The sequence below is a fragment of the Thalassophryne amazonica genome, chromosome 8, assembly GCF_902500255.1.
Source record: "Thalassophryne amazonica chromosome 8, fThaAma1.1, whole genome shotgun sequence".
Classification (NCBI taxonomy): Eukaryota; Metazoa; Chordata; class Actinopteri; order Batrachoidiformes; family Batrachoididae; genus Thalassophryne; species Thalassophryne amazonica.
Genome location: NC_047110.1, coordinates 115,920,686 through 115,946,944, shown reverse-complemented (window position 1 = coordinate 115,946,944; position 26,259 = coordinate 115,920,686). Strand labels below are relative to the sequence as shown.

The 26,259-nt window shown below is 44.5% G+C and overlaps 2 protein-coding genes and 1 long non-coding RNA gene across 4 annotated transcripts in view; 2 read left to right on the top strand and 1 right to left on the bottom strand.

The window, feature by feature from the left end:
* The window catches only part of pot1 (protection of telomeres 1 homolog), a 72,425-nt gene extending 64,692 nt beyond the window's left edge, over nucleotides 1-7,733 (top strand). Inside the window, exons 18-20 of the mRNA XM_034177347.1 lie at nucleotides 3,601-3,695; nucleotides 3,829-3,934; nucleotides 7,131-7,733. Of these exons, the coding sequence (XP_034033238.1) occupies nucleotides 3,601-3,695; nucleotides 3,829-3,934; nucleotides 7,131-7,246 (317 nt within the window). The 3' untranslated portion in view covers nucleotides 7,247-7,733. The remainder of the gene's footprint in view (nucleotides 1-3,600; nucleotides 3,696-3,828; nucleotides 3,935-7,130) is intronic.
* LOC117516379 lies at nucleotides 3,542-9,969 on the bottom strand. Its single transcript, XR_004562378.1, has 2 exons — nucleotides 9,831-9,969; nucleotides 3,542-3,680 (listed from the first exon to the last, which is right to left on the bottom strand). It is a non-coding gene; the product is annotated as an uncharacterized LOC117516379 (long non-coding RNA).
* On the top strand, nucleotides 9,121-25,495 carry LOC117516378 (prosaposin receptor GPR37-like). Of its 2 annotated transcripts, none has more exons than XM_034177348.1 (3): nucleotides 9,121-9,131; nucleotides 9,168-9,995; nucleotides 23,929-25,495. In XM_034177348.1, exons 2-3 carry the CDS (start codon nucleotides 9,195-9,197, stop codon nucleotides 24,754-24,756), a joined length of 1,629 nt encoding a protein of 542 aa, XP_034033239.1. In that variant the 5' UTR covers nucleotides 9,121-9,131; nucleotides 9,168-9,194; the 3' UTR covers nucleotides 24,757-25,495. The 2 variants fall into 2 exon arrangements, with proteins under 2 accessions (XP_034033239.1, XP_034033241.1); XM_034177350.1 differs by having other exon boundaries at nucleotides 9,168-9,983; nucleotides 23,929-25,470.
* The last annotated feature ends 764 nt before the right edge of the window (nucleotides 25,496-26,259 follow it).

Below are 26,259 nucleotides of genomic sequence, written 5' to 3'. Positions count from 1 at the left end.
ACCAGTCGATTTATCCTCACCTATGGTCATGAGCTTTAGGTCATGACTGAAGGAATAAGATCACAGATAAAAGCGGCAAAAAATGAGATTCCTCCATCTGGTATTTGGACTTGCACTCCTGGACAGGGTGAGAAGCTCAACTGTTCGGAGGGACTTGGAGTAGAACTGCTTCTTCACATTAGAAGGAGCCAGCTGAAGTGGTTTTGTTATCTGGGGAGGACGCCCCTCGACGTCTCCCTCAGGAGGTCTTCCAGGCACGTGCAACTGTGAGGAGACCCTGGTTAAGACCCAGGACACGCTGGAGGGATTATATTTCCCAGTTGGCTTTGGAATGCCTTGGGATACCCCAAGGAAGAGTTACAGGACTTGGCTGAGGATCGGGAAATGTTGGATGAGCTGCTTGGTCTGCTGCGGACCTGGATAAGTTGCAGAAAATGAATAAATGAAATTAAGTTGATCAGAAAAACCATGACATACGAGATCTGTTAGAAAAGTTTCCGACCTTTTTATTTTTTTCAAAAACTATATGGATTTGAATCATGTGTGCTTGCATCAGCTAAGCTTGAACCTTCGTGCGAATGCGTGAGTTTTTTCACGCCTGTCGGTTGCATCATTCACCTGTGGGCAGGCTTTGAGTGAGCACTGGTCCAGCCCCCCCGTCGGATTTTCATTGTCAGGGAAATGGCTGAGCGACTGCCGCTTTGCTCCATGAAAATTTTTTCAGAAACTGTGAGACAGCCAGGTGGAAACCATTCGGAAAATTCAGATGGCTTTCGGTGAAGATTCTGTTGGCGTCACACAGATTAAGGAGGATTACAACCGGATTAACGACAGCCCACAGCAGCTGAGGGCGCGCCGCGCTTCGAGCGGCCATCGACAGGCTGAAACGACCAGATCATTTCCAAAATGAAGGCTGTGTTGATCCGGGACGACGTTTGACTACCAGAGAAATTGCAGAAAATATGGACATCAGCACTTTTGCAGCACATTCCACGGGACGGAGCCGCTCATGGCGCACAACAAAAAACACCTCTGTGTTAGAAACCATTCGGAAGATTCAGATGGCTTTCGGTGGCTTTTCAGTCGAGTGAGTATCCGAGAAATTGTGTAACAGCTGGGCATGTCACAACTTGTCCTGTGAGACTTCCAACACGGACGTGCTTTTTGTTGCGCGCCATTGCGGCTCCGTCCCGACGCGCGAATTCCTCCGCACGTCTTTCATTACAAAATCTCCTGTAACAGTGGAATGTGCCGCAAAAGTGCTGATGTCCACATTTTCTGCGATTTCTCTGGTAGTCACACGAAGTCCCAGATCAACACAACCTTCACTTTGGAAATGATCTGGTCGTTTCAGCCTGTCGATGGCCGTTCGAAGCGCTGCTCGCTCTCCCCCGCTGTGGGCCGTCTTTAATCCAGTTGTAATCCTCCTTAATCTGTGTGACGCCGATAGAATCTTCACCGAAAGCCAGGGGGGCTGGACCAGTGCTCACTCAAAGCCTGCCCACAGGCGAATGACGCAACTGACAGGCGTGAAAAAACTCACACATGCGCACGAAGGTTCAAGCTTGGCTGATGCAAGTGCACATGATTCAAATCCCTATAGTTCTTGAAAAAAATAAAAAGGTCGGATATTTTTCTAACAGACCTTGTATCTTGAGTTCATAGTGTCTGCAGTGAAATAACCGTCAAAATAAATATAAGGATCACTGCAAGTTTTGTTTCTTGCATTTTCCAAACCATCCCAACTTTTTCTGTTTTGGTGCTGTACAATTTGAGCACTTTCACCACAGAGAGACTTATGATGACCGAGTCCAGAAATCCCCCCATGTATAACCACAGAACAGACCAGCTGCAGTGTTTAGACAATAAATCACAGACTGTTCAACAATAATCGACATTTTGCATTCAGATGTGAACAGTGTTTTCTTCTTATACTTTTAGCTGCTCTCATTAGGGGGCGCCACAGCAAGTCTAGTGTTTCCACCCTGTCCTCTGTATCTACCTCCATTTTGCCAACCACCTTCATGTCCTCCATCTTCTCCGACTCTGATGTATGACATTTGGGACCCTGGGATCTGACGTTGGAGACTCTGGGCTGTGATATTGGGGACTCTGGGCTCTGACGTTTGGGACTCTGGGCTCTGACGTTGGAGACTCTGGGCTGTGATATTGGGGACTCTGGGCTCTGACGTTTGGGACTCTGGGCTCTGACGTTTGGGACTCTGGGCTCTGACGTTTGAGACTCTGGGCGCTGACGTTTGGGACTCTGGTCGCTGACGTTGGAGACTCTGGGCTCTGACGTTCTTTACATCAGATAATGCGTAATAATACGGTAATGCCATCCTTACTCTGGATGGCATTACCCTGACCTCTAGTAATACTGTGAAAAATCATTTTTGATCAGGATATGTCATTCAATGCGCATATTAAACAAATATGTAGGACTGCTTTTTTGCATTTGCGCAATATCTCTAAAATTAGAAAGGTCTTGTGTCAGAGTGATGCTGAAAAACTAATTCATGCATTTATTTCCTCTAGGCTGGACTATTGTAATTCATTATTATCAGGTTGTCCTAAAAGTTCCCTAAAAAGCCTTCAGTTAATTCAAAATGCTGCAGCTAGAGTACTGACGGGGACTAGAAGGAGAGAGCATATCTCACCCATATTGGCCTCTCTTCATTGGCTTCCTGTTAATTCTAGAATAGAATTTAAAATTCTTCTTCTTACTTATAAGGTTTTGAATAATCAGGTCCCATCTTATCTTAGGGACCTCATAGTACCATATCACCCCAATAGAGCGCTTCGCTCTCAGACTGCAGGCTTACTTGTAGTTCCTAGGGTTTGTAAGAGTAGAATGGGAGGCAGAGCCTTCAGCTTTCAGGCTCCTCTCCTGTGGAACCAGCTCCCAATTCGGATCAGGGCGATAGACACCCTCTCTACTTTTAAGATTAGGCTTAAAACTTTCCTTTTTGCTAAAGCTTATAGTTAGGGCTGGATCAGGTGACCCTGAACCATCCCTTAGTTATGCTGCTATAGACTTAGACTGCTGGGGGGTTCCCATGATGCACTGAGTGTTTCTTTCTCTTTTTGCTCTGTATGCACCACTCTGCATTTAATCATTAGTGATTGATGTCTGCTCTCTTCCACAGCATGTCTTTTTCCTGGTTCTCTCCCTCAGCCCCAACCAGTCCCAGCAGAAGACTGCCCCTCCCTGAGCCTGGTTCTGCTGGAGGTTTCTTCCTGTTAAAATGGAGTTTTTCCTTCCCACTGTTGCCAAGTGCTTGCTCACAGGGGGTCGTTTTGACCGTTGGGGTTTTTCCGTAATTATCGTATGGCCTTGCCTTACAATATAAGGCGCCTTGGGGCAACTGTTTGTTGTGATTTGGCGCTATATAAATAAAATTGATTTGATTTGATTTGATTTTACGTTGGAGACTCTGGGCTCTGACGTTGGAGACTCTGGGCTGTGACGTTTGGGACTCTGGGCTCGGACGTTTGGGACTCTGGGCTCGGACGTTGGGGACCCTGGTCTTGGATGTTGGGGACCCTGGGCTCTGACGCTGGGGACTATCAGTCACGTGCTGCCTTTGTCGTCCTCAGCTCTCTGCGTTCAGTTGCTGCAGTTTGTGCTGGTGATGAAGCTGCAGCTGCAGGATGCCACGGACACGCTGGACGTCTTCCTGTGGAGAGATGCTGTGAGTTCACACACTGACATGGACAGGTTTCCCTTGGTCTTGTATGTTGTGACAGATGTTCACAAACAACACACTGATTAAAGTAACAGTCAAAGACTTTTTTTTTTAAAATAATACCTGTGATTTTCTTCAGGAGTTGTTCTTCGGGGTGTCGGCAGAGGACGTAGCAGGCAATCAGGAGGCACAGGACTCTGTCCGTCAAACTGTGAACGCCCTGTGTCCAGCAGGGGGCAGTGCAGGTACGTTTACCTTACTGCAGACTTTATCAGGTGACCATCACACACCTGCAGGAGTTTAATTAAGAAAAGAACATGAATAAAAAAGTACCAGCTGTGACTTTGAGCAGCTGTAAGAAGAAAAAAATAAATTTCTATGTTTCTGCAGATAACCTCTGGTGTGTCTTCAGAACCAAAACCAGAGTGAATATGTTGTTATATTTCACTCAGACACCTGTGGTCTGAAGTTTATAGACACTGATCGTGGAACTTTGGTCTTTTAATGGTGTCTTTGAACTGTTCTGTTGTCAGGGTTTAATGATTGAACAGAAAAAAACAAGATTATTTTGGATCTTCTCTAATCCACAATCCAGACGTCGTTAATGATGTTTCCTGTTCATTCATTATGATGAGTGTCTGTAAACGTCAGACCACAGCTGTGATGGTTCTCCCCAGACATTTTTAGTAAAGCGGTGCTGTTGGTATTATTATGAGTCATTTTGACTGGTTTTAGATGCACTGAAAGCAAGAATAATAGATGAAAAATGACACTTATGTTGTAATATTAAAGTTTGTTTTTGCATGTTTCTGTCTAAGTTAATAAAATAAATAACATTGAAAAGTTTAAAAACACATTAATATTTGATGGACATAACATTTGCTCTCCTCTTGTTTAAAAATGACACTACCATTAATCCAGTCAGACAGGCAGAATTTTTCTGTCATGGTGACAGTTTAGTTTTTTCAACATTTTTGAGTGGAATTGCGTACTTATTTAAAAAAAAAAAACAATATAACCCCTAATTGTCTTGTTTGAACAAGAGCTAAATCTGGACTGATTTGATTGTCAAATCAGAATCAAATTTATTGCAAAGTAAGTTCTCACATACAAGTAATTTGATCTCGTGTCATTGGTGCATAAACAACAATAATAAAAAGAAAATGAAAAAAAAAATACTTCCATAAGAAGTAAAGAAGTAAATCTGCTCTTTTAATGATGAAACCCTGGATGGAAAAACTTTCTGAATCAGTTTTTACACTTTATTGTTTCATTGAGGCTGTGTGGTGAAGATGATCGTTGATTAAAATTGCTCCGCTGCTTTTTTACAGCGTGTAGCGTTTGATGTTCACACTTTTTCCTTATCTATCTCTTTCTCTGTGAGGGAACGAGAGACTCGTCACTCTCACACCGTCTTTGCGGGTAATTTCAGCAAACTTTGGAAAGATGAAGGCTTTCATCTGTAAAATAAAGCCTTAGTGTGTCACTAGCTACACAGGCAGAAGGAGCTCTTTTTATTGGAAGACTTTGACTGAGTTTTTGCTCTTTCACTGAGAGACTCAGAGCTCTTTCACTCTCTGGGCTGCGGCGCTGTGACTCTGCTCGGCTCAGCTGGCTACTGGCATGGGAGGGGTGAGCAGGCAGCAATCTGTTGAGCACAAACAGCCTGACTGGATTAAAAAAAATATAACGGTGCTGTGATAACAGTATAATGGTGCTACGCCGTTGTTCCATTGTCTGGGGAGAACTCTGCAGTAATATTGAGCCTCAGACAGGAAGCAGCTCAGTAGATGTTTGTCCAGTTACTTTTGGTCCTTTTGAGAATATCAGCGACCTCACAGTATTGGTGGTTAGAGATCAGGTTAGGAGTTAGAGATCGAGTTAAGGATTAGGTTAGGGGTTAGGAATCAGGTTAGGGATCTGGTTAGGGGTTAGGGATCAGGATAGGGGTTAGGGATCAGGTTAGGGATCGGGTTAGTGGTTAGGTTTCAGGATATGGATTAGAGATCAGATTAGGGGTTAGGGATCGGGTTAGGGATCAGGTTAGGGGTTAGAGATCAGGTTAGGGCTTAGGGATCAGGTTAGGGGTTAGGGATCAGGTTAGGTCTTAGGGATCAGGTTAGGGATCAGGTTAGGGGTTAGGGATCAGGTTAGGGCTTAGGGATCAGGTTAGGGGTTAGGGATCAGGTTAGGGCTTAGGGATCCAGTTAAGGGTTATGGATCAGGTTAGGGATCAGATTAGGGCTTAGGGATCAGGTTAGGGCTTAGGGATCAAGTTAGGGATCAGGTTAGGGTTTAGGGATCAGGTTAGGGATCGGATTATGGGTTAGGGATCAGGTTAGGGCTTAGGGATCCAGTTAGGGGTTAGGGATCAGGTTAGGGGTTATGGATCAAGTTAGGGGTTATTGATCAGGTTAGGGATCACATTAGGGGTTAGGGATCAGGTTAGGGGTTAGGGATCAGGTTAGGGATCAGATTAGGGGTTAGGGATCAGGTTAGGGCTTAGGGATCAGATGTTATGGATCAGGTTAGGGCTTAGGGATCACATTTAGGGTTAGGGGTTAGGGATCAGGTTAGGGCTTAGTGATCACGTTATGGGTTAGGGATCAAGTTATGGGTTAGGGATCACGTTATGGGTTAGGGATCTGGTTAGGGCTTATGGATCAGGTTAGGTCTTAGGGTTCAAGTTAGGAGTTAGGGATCAGGTTAGGGATCAGATTAGGGTTTATGGATCAGGTTAGGGCTTAGGGATCAAGTTAGGGATCAGGTTAGGGCTTAGGGATCAGGTTAGGGCTTAGGGATCAAAGTAGGGGTTAGGGATCAGATTAGGGGTTAAGGATCAGGTTAGGGCTTAGGGATCCAGTTAGGGTTAGGGATCAGGTTAGGGGTTAGGGATCAAGTTAGGGGTTAGTGATCAGGTTAGGGATCAGATTAGGGGTTAGGGAACAGGTTAGGGGTTAGGGATCAGGTTAGGGGTTAGGGATCAGATTAGGGGTTAGGGATCAGGTTAGGGCTTAGGGGTCAAGTTAGGGGTTAGGGATCAGATGTTATGGATCAGGTTAGGGCTTAGGGATCAGCTTAGTGATCACGTTAGGGGTTAGGGATCTGGTTAGGGGTTAGAGATCAGGTTAGGGCTTAGTGATCACATTATGGGTTAGGGATCAGGTTAGGGGTTAGGGATCTGGTTAGGGCTTAGGGATCAGGTTAGGGCTTAGGGTTCAAGTTAGGAGTTAGGGATCAGGTTAGGGATCAGATTAGGGGTTAGGGATTAGGTTAGGGCTTAGGGATGGGTCTAGGGTTGTGGTTTGGGATGAATCCTATTTGTTTTTAAGTGTTTTTACACAAATTCAGTGCTCGTTGCACAGCGGAGCAGCAGATTAACCAATGCTGAAGCGGGTCTGGTGACTCCTGCTCTCTCATTAGGTGTTTGTTTCCCCTCAGCCGAGCGTCCATGGTTGGACGTTTGCCTGACTGCATACCAAGTGGAGGATGGTGGCCAGTATCAAACCTGCTACCAGATCTGTCAAACCAGAGTTACCTCAACGCCCTGCACATGATCCAAGTCCACCTGAAGGTCACCGATAAAACGTTTTATTTTTCTACTTGTTTTAAGGTGTTGATGTCCCAGTCTGAGTCCCTGCTCTGACTCAGGGTCACATCCAGAATTTAAAATTCATTGAGAAATAAATAAGTACGAAGACTTAATAAAATGTCCAAAGTTCTTCACTCACCTGGACACGGCGTCCAGCTCTACAGATGAGATAATTTAGTTTAGTCCATCTCAGCCTTGTGTCTCCCGTCTGGATTTAAAATAGAGAATATAATAAAAACTGACTCTGAGTTTTGGGCATTTTATTAATTCTTCAAATTGTGTCAATTTGGTTTGTTTGTGTTTATTTCTGAACAGATTTTAAATTTGAGGATGTCAAGAATTTTGAGCAGAACTGTGAAATAAATGTGCAAATAAAATGTTCTTTTTATCTGCTGTGTAGAATGTAACATTTTACTCTGAACCTTGCACCTTTTCAAAATAAAAGCCTTTGTGGAAACAAAATCGCAGCCAGGCAGGGTACGGTGGCCTCCCACTGCGCACGGAGACGAGCCCTGCAGATTCACTCTGAGATACTGATGGACCACTTTTCCAGGAGAGCAAAGGAGTGAGTGTGATCCTGAAGAGTATGAACATCCTGGGATCCAGAGGCTCCATTTGCTTTCTCCACCAGGTCAGGTGTCTGCATCGTGACCATGTGACAGCCTGTCCTTGGACACAAATCAGTAAGAGGATCAGGAAAGCAGCAACAGAATTCACCCCTTTCACCGAATGTCCCATGTTATAGGCACAAAATGTTTCTCCTCATCTAATAAATTTCAAGACAGCAGAGAGCGACCCGACACAGGTGGGTCCCAGACCAAACCTAGACCTGACCACTGCTTTGGTGACCCGTCAGAGGGCGACGTGAGTTACTCTGGTGTTTGGGACACCTCTAGCTGAATTTAAGGACCTGTCTGAAGAACCAGCACCACCAGGAACATACTTCTGGAGCAAATTTTTCACTGCAAGTCACTTTCCTCCTTAGGAACCATATAAAAAATTAGTGTAGTTCCTGAGGAAAAAAAAAACTGATAAAATCTACTCTTCATCATCCATGTACCTTCTACCAAACTGTAGATGACATTTATGTATTTTATGGGAATATGAAGCTGTGACTGGAGAAGAAAAAGACAAGTTTCTCCAGTCACAGCCAAAGAAACCAACAGTTCCTTCAGGTGGCTTCCTTCACCAGAACGGCCTCCTCGGACAGACTGACCCTCCAGTACCTCACTGTTGGTATTTCTGAATGATTGATGGAGATCAAGTCCAAGAAAATGTTCATGTGTTTATCTCTTGACCATCTTGAAACTCTAAAAGTAAAAAATAATCCAGTTAGTTATAGGCTGTGCAAATACAGATTCAGGATAAAGGTGCCTGAATTAAAGCTAAACGTCATCACAAGAACATCTGCCTTATTTCGTTTTAGCTCCACCCTGTTGGACAAACTGTGTCCACATACTTCTGGACCTGACTCCATTATTTCAGCTGGAACATTTGCAGCCTTTTTTTTTTTTTTTTAGTAGGACGGTTTTTTGTGAAATGCAGGTGGATCCGTTTTTCACTTTTAAATCACAGAAACACCAAAGTTCTGAAAATCAACACAAGTGGAACTATAACGGTCTGATAATCAGGAGGAGGAAAGACAGGGTGAGACGTCTCCTCCTCCCCCTCCGCGCTCCCGCGCGGCCCCTGCGCGCTCCGGGGCGAGTCTGTTGTTCGGTTCTTAGCGGGTTGGATCTGAAGGGTGGGCTTCGGTTTGTGGTCTAACCGGGGACACCCCGGGACCGGATCGGTTCTGACTAGTGGCCGCGGCTGTCTTTTTGCGTTCCGACGTGAAGATCGCTTTAAAGGTGGCATTTTGCGCCGTGGGCGCAGCCATGGCGCAGATTTGGGGTTAATCCGGCGGATTAAAGATGCTGGTTGGGGTTCTGTGTTTGTGGCTTTGCAGCGACGCCGTCTCCTCTCTGCTCCAGGAAACAAAGGACACTTTGAGTCCTGATTCCGCCGCCGTTCACGGAAATGCGCACAGCCTCAGATGGCGCACAGTGAGCGAGGAGACGGGCACGGGGACGCACGGTGCGTGGGCACAGTCCTGCCTGGACTCGGAACCCCCGGAGGTCCCGAGGACAGCGGGGCTGCAGGGCAGTGTGCGTAAAGACGCTCGGCTTGTCGTTTTACGCACGCATGGAACCGCGCGTAAAGCGTACAGAAAGGGCGAAGAAAACCAGCGCGGGTCCGTCCGGAGGAAGGCAGAACCCGGGAGGAAAAAGCGAAGCGAGCCGATACTGGAGCCCGTGGCGCAGGAACAAGAACCGTTCGGGCTCAATGGCACCTTTTACGAGGACGCATTCACTCCGCCGGACTTTCCCGACAGTACGCCTTTGGCTCCCGGGGACACACGGACCAGACGGAGACAGGTGAAGAACCCGTTCTACCCGGTGAGCGCCGAGTCGTGCGCGGCCTACGTGGTTCTGATCGTGTCAGTGGCGGTTTTCAGCGTCGGTATTGTCGGGAACGTGTCGGTCATGTGCATCGTGTGCCATAATTACTACATGAGGAGCATCTCCAACTCTCTGCTGGCCAACCTGGCGCTCTGGGACTTCATCGTCCTCTTCTTCTGCCTGCCGCTGGTCCTCTTCCACCAACTTACCAAAGACTGGCTGCTGGGGGCGCTGTCGTGCAGTATCATCCCCTACCTGGAGGTGAGCGCGTCGGTTTTGTTTGTTGTTGTTTTTTATGAATTAATTAATTCTTTTGTTTATTAGAAAGTATGGGTACGTGGGTTCTGAAGATGAACTCCCATATTTGGGAAATGATAGATTTAGTTTTTATTTATTTTTTCTGAGGATAATTCCATCCAGATAAACGGTGATCCAAGAAGTTCAGATCCAGGGTTTCAGTGACATCCTGCACCAGTCCATCAGAAATGTCTCTGAACTTGCAGAGACATTAATGATCTCTGCAGACAGGTTCATGTCTCTAGGTCTTCATGAGTTCAAAGGTCAGAGGTGTTTGGTGATGTTGATATCTTTGCAGGAGAATGAAGGTCCAGGTCTTTAGGGTCCTGGTGCTTCCTGTCTTACTGTCTGGTTGTCATACTTGGACTCTAACCAGTATCCTAAGGTGGTGACTGGATGTCTTTGGTCCCAGGTCTCTGTGGAGGATCTTTTCTGTCCCGCTGGAATGACTTTGTGTCCAATGAATGGTTACTTATAGATGAGGAGGATCACTGACACTGTGGAGGAACATTTAGTCCATGTGGTGAGTTTCTCTGGACATGATGTCTCAGGTGTCTCAGTGTTGAGGACTGAGTGCTGGAAAAGATCAAGGACATGCCCACAGTTAACCTGGCTGCAGCAGATACTTTAGAGAGGTGGGGATGGACTGGTTTTCTGTCTGGGTGGTTGCCATCCATGACTCAGGGCAGTTGTATGGCGTCATTGATGCAGCACCGTGTTCCACCAGCAGGTGGTTCTAGACTGGATCTGTCAATACAAGTCCATGCGCGAGAAGAGTTCTGGTCCGACTTTGTCACACAGAGATAATTGGACTTTTGTTCTTTTATAAAAAAAAAATGATTGATATTCACGAGTGTTTTGTTGAGTGATTGATTATTGACTGGTTAGATAAGATAAGACTTTATTGATCTCACAGTGGAGAAATTCACGTTACTTCAGCTCTTAAAAAAAGTCAATAAGCAACCAATAATCAGTCAATAATAAATCACTCAGCAATCAGACAAGAAGCAATCAATAATCAGTCACTCAACAATCAGCCAGTCAATAAACAATCAATAATCAGTCACTCAACAATCAGCCAGTCAATAAACGATCAGTAATCAGTCACTCAATCAGCTCGCTCACACATACACTTTACAACAAAGAAAAGAAGACATCTCTCATTAAACAAAAGAAAACTCAGCCATTTTCATTTTCCAGTTTTGTGCGGCTGAAAGGCTGCAGGCTGAAGCAAAAACTTAGAAACACCCCACCCCCCGTTACCATTTGCTATATACATATATATCATCAGTTGATTTCAAAATACTCTGTCAAATAAATTTTCAACTAATAATAATAGTAATACTAATAACAATAGTCACGATAATTATCAACCACAATAATATAATAATAATAATAACAACAATAACAGCAACAATAATACAAACAATTTACATACACAATGTAGCAGCACAAATTCATCTTACTTAATCAGTCACATATCTAGAGAACATCATTTCTTTATATTGATATTTAAACTGATTAATATTTGGACATTACTTGAGTTCCTCTGTCAGTTTATTCCATATTTTAGGGTCACACATGGAGACACAGAAACTTTTCCTGGTCGTCCGAACCCCTGCAATTTTAAAATAATACAAGCCCTTTAGGTTATATTTTCTCTCTCTCCGTGAAAAATTGTTCAATTCTAAAGGCCAGTTGCTTATTTTTCACTTTATACATTTAATTGAATGGTCTTAAATGCAGTCATATCGTGGAGTTTTAATATTTGAGATTAATTCAATCAATTTTATTTATATAGCGCCAAATCACAACAAACAGTTGCCCCAAGGCGCTTTATATTGTAAGGCAAAGCCATACAATAATTACGTAAAAACCCCAACGGTCAAAACGACCCCCTGTGAGCAAGCACTTGGCGACAGTGGGAAGGAAAAACTCCCTTTTAACAGGAAGAAACCTCCAGCAGAACCAGGCTCAGGGAGGGGCAGTCTTCTGCTGGGACTGGTTGGGGCTGAGGGAGAGAACCAGGAAAAAGACATGCTGTGGAGAGAAGCAGAGATCAATCACTAATGATTAAATACAGAGTGGTGCATACAGAGCAAAAAGAGAAAGAAACACTCAGTGCATCATGGGAACCTCCCAGCAGTCTAAGTCTATAGCAGCATAACTAAGGGATGGTTCAGGGTCACCTGATCCAGCCCTAACTATAAGCTTTAGCAAAAAGGAAAGTTTTAAGCCTAATCTTAAAAGTAGAGAGGGTGTGTGTCTCCCTGATCTGAATTGGGAGCTGGTTCCACAGGAGAGGAGCCTGAAAGCTGAAGGCTCTGCCTCCCATTCTACTCTTACAAACCCTAGGAACTACAAGTAAGCCTGCAGTCTCAGAACGAAGCGCTCTATTGGGGTGATATGGTACTACGAGGTCCCTAAGATAAGATGGGACCTGATTATTCAAAACCTTATAAGTAAGAAGAAGAATTTTAAATTCTATTCTAGAATTAACAGGAAGCCAATGAAGAGAGGCCAATATGGGTGAGATATGCTCTCTCCTTCTAGTCCCTGTCAGTACTCTAGCTGCAGCATTTTGAATTAACTGAAGGCTTTTCAGGGAACTTTAAGGACAACCTGATAATAATGAATTACAATAGTCCAGCCTAGAGGAAATAAATGCATGAATTAGTTTTTCAGCATCACTCTGAGACAAGACCTTTCTAAATTTAGAGATATTGCGTAAATGCAAAAAAGCAGTCCTACATATTTGTTTAATATGCGCATTGAATGACATATCCTGATCAAAAATGACTCCAAGATTTCTCACAGTATTACTAGAGGTCAGGGTAATGCCATCCAGAGTAAGGATCTGGTTAGACACCATGTTTCTAAGATTTATGGGGCCAAGTACAATAACTTCAGTTTTATCTGAGTTTAAAAGCAGGAAATTAGAGGTCATCCATGTCTTTATGTCTGTAAGACAATCCTGCAGTTTAGCTAATTGGTGTGTGTCCTCTGGCTTCATGGATAGATAAAGCTGGGTATCATCTGCATAACAATGAAAATTTAAGCAGTGCCGTCTAATAATACTGCCTAAGGGAAGCATGTATAAAGTGAATAAAATTGGTCCTAGCACAGAACCTTGTGGAACTCCATAATTAACCTTAGTCTGTGAAGAAGATTCCCCATTTACATGAACAAATTGTAATCTATTAGATAAATATGATTCAAACCACCGCAGTGCAGTGCCTTTAATACCTATGGCATGCTCTAATCTCTGTAATAAAATTTTATGGTCAACAGTATCAAAAGCAGCACTGAGGTCTAACAGAACAAGCACAGAGATGAGTCCACTGTCTGAGGCCATAAGAAGAACATTTGTAACCTTCACTAATGCTGTTTCTGTACTATGATGAATTCTAAAACCTGACTGAAACTCTTCAAATAGACCATTCCTCTGCAGATGATCAGTTAGCTGTTTTACAACTACCCTTTCAAGAATTTTTGAGAGAAAAGGAAGGTTGGAGATTGGCCTATAATTAGCTAAGATAGCTGGGTCAAGTGATGGCTTTTTAAGTAATGGTTTAATTACTGCCACCTTAAAAGCCTGTGGTACATAGCCAACTAATAAAGATAGATTGATCATATTTAAGATCGAAGCATTAATTAATGGTAGGGCTTCCTTGAGCAGCCTGGTAGGAATGGGGTCTAATAGACATGTTGATGGTTTGGATGAAGTAACTAATGAAAATAACTCAGACAGAACAATCGGAGAGAAAGAGTCTAACCAAATACCGGCATCACTGAAAGCAGCCAAAGATAACGATATGTCTTTGGGATGGTTATGAGTAATTTTTTTCTCTAATAGTTAAAATTTTATTAGCAAAGAGTCATAAAGTCATTACTAGTTAAAGTTAAAGGAATACTTGGCTCAATAGAGCTCTGACTCTTTGTCAGCCTGGCTACAGTGCTGAAAAGAAACCTGGGGTTGTTCTTATTTTCTTCAAATAGTGATGAATAGTAAGATGTCCTAGCTTTATGGAGGGCTTTTTTATAGAGCAACAGACTCTTTTTCCAGGCTAAGTGAAGATCTTCTAAATTAGTGAGACGCCATTTCCTCTCCAACTTACGGGTTATCTGCTTTAAGCTGCGAGTTTGTGGGTTATACCACAGAGTCAGGCACTTCTGATTTAAAGCTCTCTTTTTCAGAGGAGCTACAGCATCCAAAGTTGTCCTCAATGAGGATGTAAAACTAATGACGAGATACTCTATCTCACTTACAGAGTTTAGGTAGCTACTCTGCACTGTGTTGGTATATGGCATTAGAGAACATAAAGAAGGAAACATATCCTTAAACCTAGTTACAGTGCTTTCTGAAAGACGTCTAGTGTAATGAAACTTATTCCCCACTGCTGGGTAGTCCATCAAAGTAAATGTAAATGTTATTAAGAAATGATCAGACAGAAGGGAGTTTTCAGGGAATACTGTTAAGTCTTCAATTTCCATACCATAAGTCAGAACAAGATCTAAGATATGATTAAAGTGGTGGGTGGACTCATTTACATTTTGAGCAAAGCCAATTGAGTCTAATAATATATTAAATGCAGTGTTGAGGCTGTCATTCTCAGCATCTATGTGGATGTTAAAATCGGCCACTATAATTATCTTATCTGAGCTAAGCACTAAGTCAGACAAAAGGTCTGAAAATTCACAGAGAAACTCACAGTAACGACCAGGAGGACGATAGATAACAACAAATAAAACTGGTTTTTGGGACTTCCAATTTGGATGGACAAGACTAAGAGTCAAGCTTTCAAATGAATTAAAGCTCTGTCTGGGTTTTTGATTAATTAATAAGCTGGAATGGAAGATTGCTGCTAATCCTCCGCCTCGGCCCGTGCTACGAGTGTTCTGGCAGTTAGTGTGACTCGGGGGTGTTGACTCATTTAAACTAACATATTCATCTTGTTGTAACCAGGTTTCTGTAAGGCAGAATAAATCAATATGTTGATCAATTATTATATCATTTACTAACAGGGCCTTAGAAGAGAGAGACCTAATGTTTAATAGACCACATTTAACTGTTTTAGTCTTTGGTGCAGTTGAAGGTGCTATATTATTTTTTCTTTTTGAATTTTTATGCTTAAATAGATTTTTGCTGGTTATTGGTGGTCTGGGAGCAGACACCGTCTCTACGGGGATGGGGTAATGAGGGGATGACAGGGGGAGAGAAGCTGCAGAGAGGTGTGTAAGACTACAACTCTGCTTCCTGGTCCCAACCCTGGATAGTCACGGTTTGGAGGATTTAAGAAAATTGGCCAGATTTCTAGAAATGAGAGCTGCTCCATCCAAAGTGGGATGGATGCCGTCTCTCCTAACAAGACCAGGTTTTCCCCAGAAGCTTTGCCAATTATCTATGAAGCCCACCTCATTTTTTGGACACCACTCAGACAGCCAGCAATTCAAGGAGAACATGCGGCTAAACATGTCACTCCCGGTCTGATTGGGGAGGGGCCCAGAGAAAACTACAGAGTCCGACATTGTTTTTGCAAAGTTACACACCGATTCAATGTTAATTTTAGTGACCTCCGATTGGCGTAACCGGGTGTCATTACTGCCGACGTGAATTACAATCTTACCAAATTTACGCTTAGCCTTAGCCAGCAGTTTCAAATTTCCTTCAGTGTCGCCTGCTCTGGCCACCGGAAGACAATTGACTATGGTTGCTGGTGTCGCTAACTTCACATTTCTCAAAACAGAGTCGCCAATAACCAGAGTTTGATCCTCGGCGGCTGTGTCGCCGAGTGGGGAAAAACGGTTATAAATGTGAACGGGTTGGCGGTGTACACGGGGCTTCTGTTTAGGACTACGCTTCCTCCTCACAGTCACCCAGTCGGCCTGCTTTCCCGGCTGCTCGGGATCTGCCAGAGGGAAACTAACGGCGGCTAAGCTACCTTGGTCCGCACTGACTACAGGGGCCTGGCTAGCTGTAGAATTTTCCACGGTGCGGAACGAGTCTCCAATTCGCCCAGCCTGGCCTCCAAAGCTACGAATAAGCTACACTTATTACAAGTACCATTACTGCTAAAGGAGGCCGAGGAATAACTAAACATTTCACACCCAGAGCAGAAAAGTGCGGGAGAGACAGGAGAAGTCACCATGCTAAATCGGCTAAGAGCTAGTAGCTGCGCTAAGCTAGCGGATTCCTAAAAACACACAAAGTGAATAATGTGTAAATAATTTAGAGGTGAATCAGCAGAGGGAGTGCTTTAGTTAAGGCACGTGAAGATTACACTGTGAAACAAATCGTTATCTAGTTAACTAGATCAATCTAACTGCGCAGATTAAACAGCTAACAGATACAGCAAAACACCGCTGTGCTCCGGAACAGGAAGTGATACAATACCGCAGTGAGAGCCAACCACCAGTAGAGGCCAATTGTTCATTTAATGAACAATGGGTTGGTGTGGTCTTGATAACCTGCATTGTGAAATGTTCTTAATGCTCTTTTTTGAAGAATGAATAATGGTTGCAATATAGTTTTATAATTGTTGCCCCAAACTTCAGCACAGTAAGTCAGGTCGGGTGAAACCAATGAACAGTACAGAGTATGTAGTGCTCTGCAATCAAGTACATGCTTTGTTTTATTTAATACTGCAGTACTTCTTGAGACTTTCTTTTGAATCTGTTGAATATGAGCTTCCTAATTAATTATTTGACACCTAAAAACTTATTCTCTTTGACACATTCTATGTTTAGCCCTTGAATATTTAACTGAATTTGTATGTCTTTTTTATATTTCCAAATAACTTTATTTTAGGTTTAGGCAAATTTAGTGGTAATTTGTTAATATCAAACTGTCTCTTTAACTTTATCATTTCAGTTCCTAAATCCGATAATAATTGTTGCACATTTTCTCCTGAACAAAACAGGTTTGTGTCATCTGCAAAGAGAAGTACTTTAAACAGATCTGAAACTTTACATAACTCTATGTATAAAATAAATAATTTGGTCCCAACACAGAACCCTGGGGAAGCCCACAAATGATGTCAAACATGAAGAACAGAAGTCCCCGAGTTTAACAAACTGCTTCCAGTTTTGTAAGTAGCTTTTAATCCAACTCGGTGCCACCCCTCTGATCCCATACAGTTACAACTTTTGAAATATGTTGTTATCAATTGTGTCAAAAGCCTTTCTTAGGTCAATAAATAAACTTCTTACTATTTCCCTCTGGTGCACGTATTTATTGATCTCTTCTATTGTATCGAGCAGTGCCAGTGTCGTGGACCTTTTTGCTCTAAAACCATATTGACTTTCATCAAGCAAGTTGTGTCGTTCTGTAAATTTATCCAATCTGCTGTTGTAAAGTTTTTCCAATATCTTTGAAAATTATGACAATAGAGACACAGGCTTCTAATTAGTAAAAAGATGTTTGCTACCAGATTTAAATAAAGGTATCACTTTTGCCACTTTCATACCATTTGGAACAGTTCCACTTTGAATTGATTTATTGAAAATATATGATAATGGTTTTGCGATTTCAGTAATTATTTGCTTTACTAAGGACATATGTACCTCATTATGATCTGTTGACTAATTTCCATTTAATCTACTGGGCTGAGAAACATTGTGTGCTGATTCCTGGTGAAGCGGCCGAGATGAGTTTCCTCCGCAGGGTGGCTGGGCGCTCCCTTAGAGATAGGGTGAGGAGCTCGGTCACTCGGGAGGAGATCGGAGTCGAGCCGCTGCTCCTCCACGTTGAAAGGAGTCAGTTGAGGTGGCTCGGGCATCTTTTCCGGATGCCCCCTGGACGCCTCCCTGGAGAGGTGTTCCGGGCACGTCCCACTGGGAGGAGGCCCCGGGGAAGACCCAGGACACGCTGGAGGGACTACATCTCTCGGCTGGCTTGGGAACACCTTGGGGTTCCCTCGGAGGAGCTGGAGGAGGTGTGTGTGGATCGGGAGGTCTGGGCGGCTTTGCTTGAGCTGCTGCCCCCGCGACCCGACTCCGGATAAAGAGGAAGAAAATGGATGGATGGATAATTGTGATCTTCCCGTTGGGCTGTGTGGAATTTCAGCTGCCAGATCTGGCCCAACATTAGCAAAAAAATTATTGAAACTATTTACTACTTGGCTCATGTTATATTCATCTTTATTGTTATAAGCAAAGTATGTCGGGTAGTTATTTGACTTGGGTTTATTTGCTATAATACTGTTCAGTATTTTCTATGTTCCCTTTATGTTGTTTTTATTATTGTTTAGTATTTTTTCAAACTCAAATTTTTTTTACAGTTCTGCATAATAGTTGTCATATTGTTTTTATAGTTCTTATATTTAATCTCTGCCTCTCTTGTTTTACTTTTAATGAATTCTCTGTATAGTATATTTTTTTCTTACAAGTCTTTTGAAGACCTTTAGTTATCCATGGATGAGCTTTATATTTATTATGTTAACTATACTCTATAATTGGACAATTTTTGTTATATATATTGAGAAATATGTTTTCAAATTCGGAATATGCTAAATTAGCATCTTGCTTTTCATAAATGGGATTCCAATCCTGTAAAAGTAAATCGTTTTTTAACATAGTTGTTAGATAATATCTGTGCTAATTCTTTATTTTATGTTAGCTATCAAGTATTTGTGTTATTTGTTTGGAGGTTCTGAGAAATATGTTAACTTTTCCTTCATCGTGTCCAAGTGTCAGACACAGGGAGAGCTCCCCCTGTTGGTGAGAGTCAGTAACATTAGAAATGTGAGACTAAACCACACCTATTGTTAACACCCACAAGGTATAAAAAGTGTTGTGACTCATTTTAGGGTTTTTTTCACAAGATGGACACTGTCTGTGAGGGTCCCAGGACTGGTTTCGAACACGTGACCTTTAATAAACTCAAAATGAGGACTTCAGTGTTTTGGTTTTTGGTAAGGGGCAAAATCTTACATAAAAGAACCGCAGAGAAATAACAGTGTGATAGCTTCTTCAGATTGCAGGTGCTTACAGTATTGTATTTTCTTAGTACATTTTTTAATTTAGTTTTAGATCAGTTACTATAAAAATTAGTAAATGGTTGGTTGCTTATTGTCTGGCTGATTGTTGAGTGACTGATTATTGGTTGCTTATTGTCTGGCTGATTGTTGAGTGACTGATTATTGTTTTCCTGATTGTTGAGTGACTGTTTATTGACTGATTATTGGTTGCTTATTGTCTGGCTGATTGTTGAGTGACTGATTATTGGTTGCTTATTGACTGAGTGACTGATTATTGGTTGCTTATTGTCTGGCTGATTGTTGAGTGACTGATTATTGGTTGCTTATTGACTGAGTGACTGATTATTGGTTGCTTATTGACTGAGTGACTGATTATTGGTTGCTTATTGACTGAGTGACTGATTATTGGTTGCTTATTGTCTGGCTGATTGTTGAGTGACTGATTATTGGTTGCTTATTGACTGAGTGACTGATTATTGGTTGCTTATTGTCTGGCTGATTGTTGAGTGACTGATTATTGGTTGCTTATTGACTGAGTGACTGATTATTGGTTGCTTATTGACTGACTGCTTGTTGAGTAACTGACTATTGACTGATTATTGATTGCTTATTGACTGACTGACTGATATTTGAGTGATTGATTATTGGTTGCTTATTGTCTGGCTGATTGTTGAGTGATTGATTATTGGTTGCTTATTGTCTGGCTGATTGTTGAGTGACTGATTATTGGTTGCTTATTGACTGGCTGATTGAGTGATTTATTATTGACTGATTATTGACTGACTGATTTTTGAGTGATTTATTATTGACTGATTATTGGTTGGTTATTGACTGACTGCTTGTTGAGTAACTGACTATTGACTGATTATTGGATCCGTATTGACTGGCTGATTGCTAAGATTTATTATTGGCTGATTATTGGTTGCTTATTGAGTGGCTGATTATTGGTTGCTTATTGTCTGGCTGATTGTTGAGTGGCTGATTATTGGTTGCTTATTGTCTGGCTGATTGTTGAGTGGCTGATTATTGGTTGCTTATTGACTGGCTGATTGAGTGATTTATTATTGACTGATTATTGACTGACTGATTTTTGAGTGATTTATTATTGACTGATTATTGGTTGGTTATTGACTGACTGCTTGTTGAGTAACTGACTATTGACTGATTATTGGATCCGTATTGACTGGCTGATTGCTAAGATTTATTATTGGCTGATTATTGGTTGCTTATTGAGTGGCTGATTATTGGTTGCTTATTGTCTGGCTGATTGTTGAGTGGCTGATTATTGGTTGCTTATTGTCTGGCTGATTGTTGAGTGGCTGATTATTGGTTGCTTATTGTCTGATTACTGAGTGATTTATTATTGGCTGATTTATTGGTTCTCCCCCTCGAACTGCCACCTTATCGTGGTGGGGGAGTTTGCGTACCCGGATGATCCTAGGAGCTACGTTGTCGGGGGCTTTGTGCCCCTGGTAGGGTCTCCCAAGGCAAACAGGTCCTAGGTGACGGGTCAGACTAAGGGCAGTTCAGAAGCTCCCATGACCAGTACAAAATCAAGGACCGAGATGTCGCCTGGTATGGCGGAGCCGGGGCCCCACCCTGGAGCCAGGCCTGGGCTTGGGGCTCGCGCCCGAGCGCCTGGTGGTCGGGCCTTAGCCCACGGGGCCGGCCGGGCTCAGCCCAAAAGAGCAACGTGGGCCTGCCCTCCTGTGGGTTTACCACTTGCGGAGGGGGCCATGGGGGTCGGGTGCAGAGAGGATTGGGTGGCAGTCGAGGGCGGGTGGCCCAGCGGCCTGGTCTGCAGTCACAGCCCCTGGCTGTTGGGACATGGAATGTCACCTCTCTGGAGGGGATGGAGCCTGAGCTTGTGCGCAAGGTTGAGAGATACCGACTAGAGATAATCGGGCTCACCTCCACGCACAGCTTTGGCTCTGGTACCCAACTCCTGGAGAGGGGCTGGATGCTCCACTTTTCTGGCATTGCCCACGGAGAGAGGCCGAGAGCTGGGGTAGTATTGCTTATTGCTCCCCAGCTCAGTCGCCATGTGTTGGAGTTCACTCCAGTGAACGAGAGGTCGCGTCCCTATGCCTTCGGGTCGGGGACAGGTCTCTCACTGTTGTCTCGGCCTATGGGCCGAGCGACAGTCCAGAGTACCCGACCTTCTTGGAGTCCCTGGGACGGGTACTAGCTAGTGCTCCAACTGGGGACTCCATTGTTCTCCTGGGGTATTTCAACGCCCACGTGGGCAGCAACAGTGAGACCTGGAGGGGGGTGATCGGGAAGCACGGCCTCCCCAATCTGAACCTGAGTGGTGTTCAGTTGTTGGACTTCTGTGCTAGTCAGAGTTTGTCCATCACGAATACCGTGTTCGAGCACAAGGGTGTCCATAAGTGCACGTGGCAACAGGACACCCTGAGCCGGAGGTCGATGATTGACTTTGTTGTCGTATCATTTGACCTTCGGCCAAGTGTCTCAGACACTCGGCTGAAGAGACGGGCTGAGCTGTTGACCGATCACCACTTGGTGGTGAGTTGGATCCGCTGGGAGGGGAGGAAGCCGGTCAGAACTGGCAGGCCCAAAAGTATCATGAGGGTCTGCTGGGAATGACTGGCGGAACCCTGTGTCAGCGAGGTCTTCAACTCCCACCTCCAGGAGAGCTTCTCCCAGATCCTGGGGAGGATGGTGACATGGAGTCCGAGTGGACTATGTTCTCCACCTCCATTGTCGATGCGGCCGCTCGTAGCTGTGGTCATAAGGTCTCTGGTGCCTGTTGCAGCAGCAGTCCCCGAACCTGGTGGTGGACGCCAGAAGTAAGGGATGCCGTCAAGCTGAAGAAGGAGTCCTACTTGTCTTTGTTGGTAAGTGGGACTCTGGAGGCAGCTAACAGGTACCGGCAGGCCAAGCGTGCTGCAGCCTGTGCGGTCGCAGAGGCAAAAACTCAGGTCTGGGAGGAGTTTGGGGAGGCCATGAAGGAGGACTATCGGTCGGCCTCGAAGAAATTCTGGCAAACCGTCCGACGCCTCAGGAGGTGGAAGCAGCTCTCCACCGGCACTGTCTACGGTGCGGGTGGGGAGCTGTTGACCCTGACTGGGGATGTTGTCGGGTGGTGGAAGGAATACTTCAAGGATCTCCTCAATCCCATTGTCAAGTCTTCTGAAGAGGAAGCAGAGACTGGGGACTCAGAGGCGGACTCATCCATCACCCATGCCGAAGTCACTGAGGTGGTTAGAAAGCTCCTCGGTGGCAAGGCTCCTGGGGTGTATGAAATCCGTCCTGAGTACCTTAAGTCTCTGGATGTTGTGGGACTGTCTTGGTTGACACGCCTCTGCAATATCGCATGGCGAATGGGGACAGTGACTCTGGATTGGCAGACCAGGGTGGTGGTCCCTCTGTTTAAGAAGGGGGACCGGAGGGTGTGTTCCAACTACAGGGGGATCACGCTCCTCAGTCTCCCTGGTAAAGTCTATTCCAGAGTACTGGAGAGGAGAATTCGACCGATAGTCGAACTTCGAATTCAGGAGCAGTAGTGTGCTTTTCGTCCTGGTCGCTGCACACTGGACCAGCTCTTCAAACTCCATCGGGTGCTCGAGGGTTCAATGGAGTTCACCCAACCAGTCCACATGTGCTTTGTGGATCTGGAGAAGGCGTTTGACCTTGTCCCTCAGGGCACTCTGTGGGGGGTGCTCCGGGAGTACAGTGTCCGGGGTCCTTTGTTAAGGGCTATCTGGCCCCTGTACGACCTCAGCAGGAGCTTGGTTCGCATTGCCGGTAGTAAGTCAAACCTGTTTCCAGTGCACGTTGGCTTCTGCCAGGGCTGCCCTTTGTCACCGGTTCTGTTCTTTAGCTTTATCAACAGAATTTCTAGGCGCAGCCAGGGTGTGGAGGGGGTCCGGTTTGGGAACCACAGAATCTCATCTCTGCTGTTTGAGGACGATGTGGTTCTGTTGGCTTCTTCAAATCCAGAACTTCAGCGTGCACTGGGGCGGTTTGCAGCCGAGTGTGCAGTGTCCGGGATGAAAATCGGCACCTCCAAATCCGAGGCCATGGTTCTCGACTGGAAAAAGGTGCCTTGCCCTCTTCAGGTGGAGTGTCCTTGCCTCAAGTGGAGGAGTTTATGTATCTCGGTGTCTTGTTCACGATTGAGGGACGGGTGGAGCGTGAGATCGACAGACGGATCAGTGTAGCGTCTGCAGTGATGTGGTCGCTGTATCGGACCGTCGTGTGAAGAGATTGCTGAGCAGGGGGGCAAAGCTCTCGATTTACCGATCGATCTATGTTCCGAACCTCATGGTCATGAGATTTGGCTCATGCCCGAAAGAATGAGATCCCAGGTAGAAGCGGCTGAGATGAGTTTCCTCCGCAGGGTGGCTGGGTCCTCCCTTAGAGATAGGGTGAGGAGCTCGGTCACTCAGGAGAAGCTTGGAGTTGAGCCGCTGCTCCTCTACGTCGAAAGGAGCCAGCTGAGGTGGCTCGGGGATCTTTTCTGGATGCCCCCTGTATGCGTTGCTGGAGAGGTGTTCCGGGCCCGTCCCATTGGAGGCCCCAGGGAAGACCCAGGACACGCTGGAGGGACTACGTCTCTCGGCTGACTTGGGAACGCCTTGCGGTTCCCTCGGAGGAGCTGGGGGAGGTGTGTGTGGATCGGGAGATCTGGGCGGCTTTGCTTGAGCTGCTGCCCCCGCGACCTGACTCCGGATAAAGCGGAAGAAGATGGATGGATGGATGGATGATTATTGGTTGCTTATTGACTGCCTGATTGTTGAGTGACTGATTATTGGTTGCTTACTGACTGGCTGATTGTTGAGTGACTGATTATTGGTTGCTTACTGACTGGCTGATTGTTGAGTGACTGATTGGCGTTCATTTCGGGGAGGGGCTGGTCAAGTCTAATCTGCTGTGATTGACTGTCCTTTGACTTCTTGCCGTTTCAGGTGGCATCTCTCGGGGTCACGACCTTCACACTTTGTGCCCTGTGCATCGACCGTTTCCGGGCCGCCAGCAACGTGCAGACGTACTACGAGATGGTGGAGAACTGGGTCTCCACAACCGCCAAACTTGCTGTCATTTGGGCGGGCGCTCTGCTGCTGGCGCTGCCTGAGCTTCTGATTCGACAGCTGGTCCCTGAGGACAGGGACCTGTCCGACACGGCGCCTTGTGAGCGCTGTGTCATCCGCATCTCCACAGAGCTTCCAGATACGCTGTACGTCCTGGGCCTCACCTACAGCAGCGCCCGCCTCTGGTGGTATTTTGGCTGCTACTTCTGCCTGCCGACGCTCTTCACCATCTGCAGCTCATTGGTCACTGCTCGCAAGATTCGCCAAGCTGAGAGGACCTGCGTCCGCGGCAACAAAACCCAGATCCAGCTGGAGAGCCAAATGAACTGCGTGGTGGTGGCGCTGGCCATCCTCTACGGCTTCTGCATCATCCCGGAGAACATCTGCAATGTTCTGGGTGCCTACATGGCGGCGAGCGTTCCCAGAAGAACCCTGGACATTCTGCATCTGATCAGCCAGCTGCTGCTCTTCTGTAAGTCAGCGGTGACACCGCTGCTGCTGTTCTGCTTGTGCGAGCCGTTCACCAGAACCTTCCTGGACTGCTGCTGCTGCTGCTGTCAGGAGTGCGGCCCGCCCAGGTCTCCCGCCACCGCCAGCGATTCCGAGAACGAGTGCGCTGCCACGGAGCTGGAGCTGGAGCCCTTCACTAGGGTCTGCAGGGAAGCGACCACACCCACCTACGCCACGGCGGTGACTCACTGCTGAACCAGCCACAGGGGGCGGGGCAATCAGGTTGACTGACACGGTGGATTTACTGAGCATGTTGACATATCAGTTGACTGGCAAATCACAAAAACTGCTGACTGATTACTGACTGACTGATTGTTGACTGATTAGTGATTCATTGACTGATTATTGACCAACTGATTACAGATTCAGTGTTGACCGACTGATTATTGACTGGTTGCCTGATTATTGACCGACTGATTGACTGGTTAGTGCCTGACTGATTACAGACTGATTGAGTGGTTATTGAGTAACTGATTACTGACCACTTGTTGACCAACTGATTACTGACTGATTATTGACTGACTAATTATTGATTGGTTATTGATCAAGTGATTATTGAGTGACTGATTACTGTCTCAGAGCACAGATTCATTCCAGACTGGTTTATACTTTGTGCTGACTGTTGAAGAACTGAAGCCATTAATGTTTGTTTGTTTGTTTGTTTGTTTTTGGTCGAGTCAGTAGAAATGCTGAGTTGTGGTTTTCGGTTCTTTTGTGTTTGGTGGCAGAAAGCTGCTCACTGAAATGTGATTTTTATCCACAAAATAATGAATTTCACTTGAATAAAAACATTCTCAGACACATTCTCAGCATTTGGAATATTTTTAGATTTTTTTTAGAAGATTCATGTTATTTCAGATGTTAGCTGTTAGCATTCTAACTTTTCTCAAAGGATTCTCACTGAATGAGTTTTGTTTTAGTATATTTAAGAAATATGAGCACATTTGCTTCATTTTACCGCAAAGAAAATTGAGTTCATTTTGCTTATTTGAATCAACTTTATATAATCGCAGACTTTAAATGAGCTTTTTTATTTTATTATGTTTTCAGCCTGGAACCCACAATTTTTCATATGTCATGTTTTTTTTGCTTGCTTGTTTTTTTTTTGTTGTTGTTGTTTTTTACTGAAGATTCATATCCTGACAGGCAAGAGCGGATTCAGTTTTCAAGGTCAAAGGTCAAGGTCAGGAAAATCACTGTCCTTTAACATTGAATGAATTTTCAAAAATTAATAATTGTCAAAAAAGATTTTCAAATTTCTTTCATATTTGAGAGTGTTGTATAGGATGGTTTCCTTTATCCACTGACAGAGTTTGATCTGGATCTGATCCAGATTGTGGATTTAGCAGATATTTGATTTTAACATTGAAAAGTCCTTTGATCTATATTCTGTATTATATTTTTGCTTATGAAAAGTCACTTCTAACAGGACTTTGACCTTGAACATTTTTTCCCAGGTAAAAATGTGTGGAACTGTAAACTTGTGTTGGCGAAGGTTTGTGCTCTACAATTGCGGCGCTCTAGTTTTAAAACTATCATTCATTCATCTTTTTTTGCAGGCATTTTAATTATTTTCATTTTTAACTTAAGGAATTTTCATAAAGCAGAAGAAATAAATCTGAGAAAATTAAACATTAAATTAGATGACGGCAAATCAGTGAAAAGTGGACGTTTGTCCATGTTTATTCCTCAAAATCC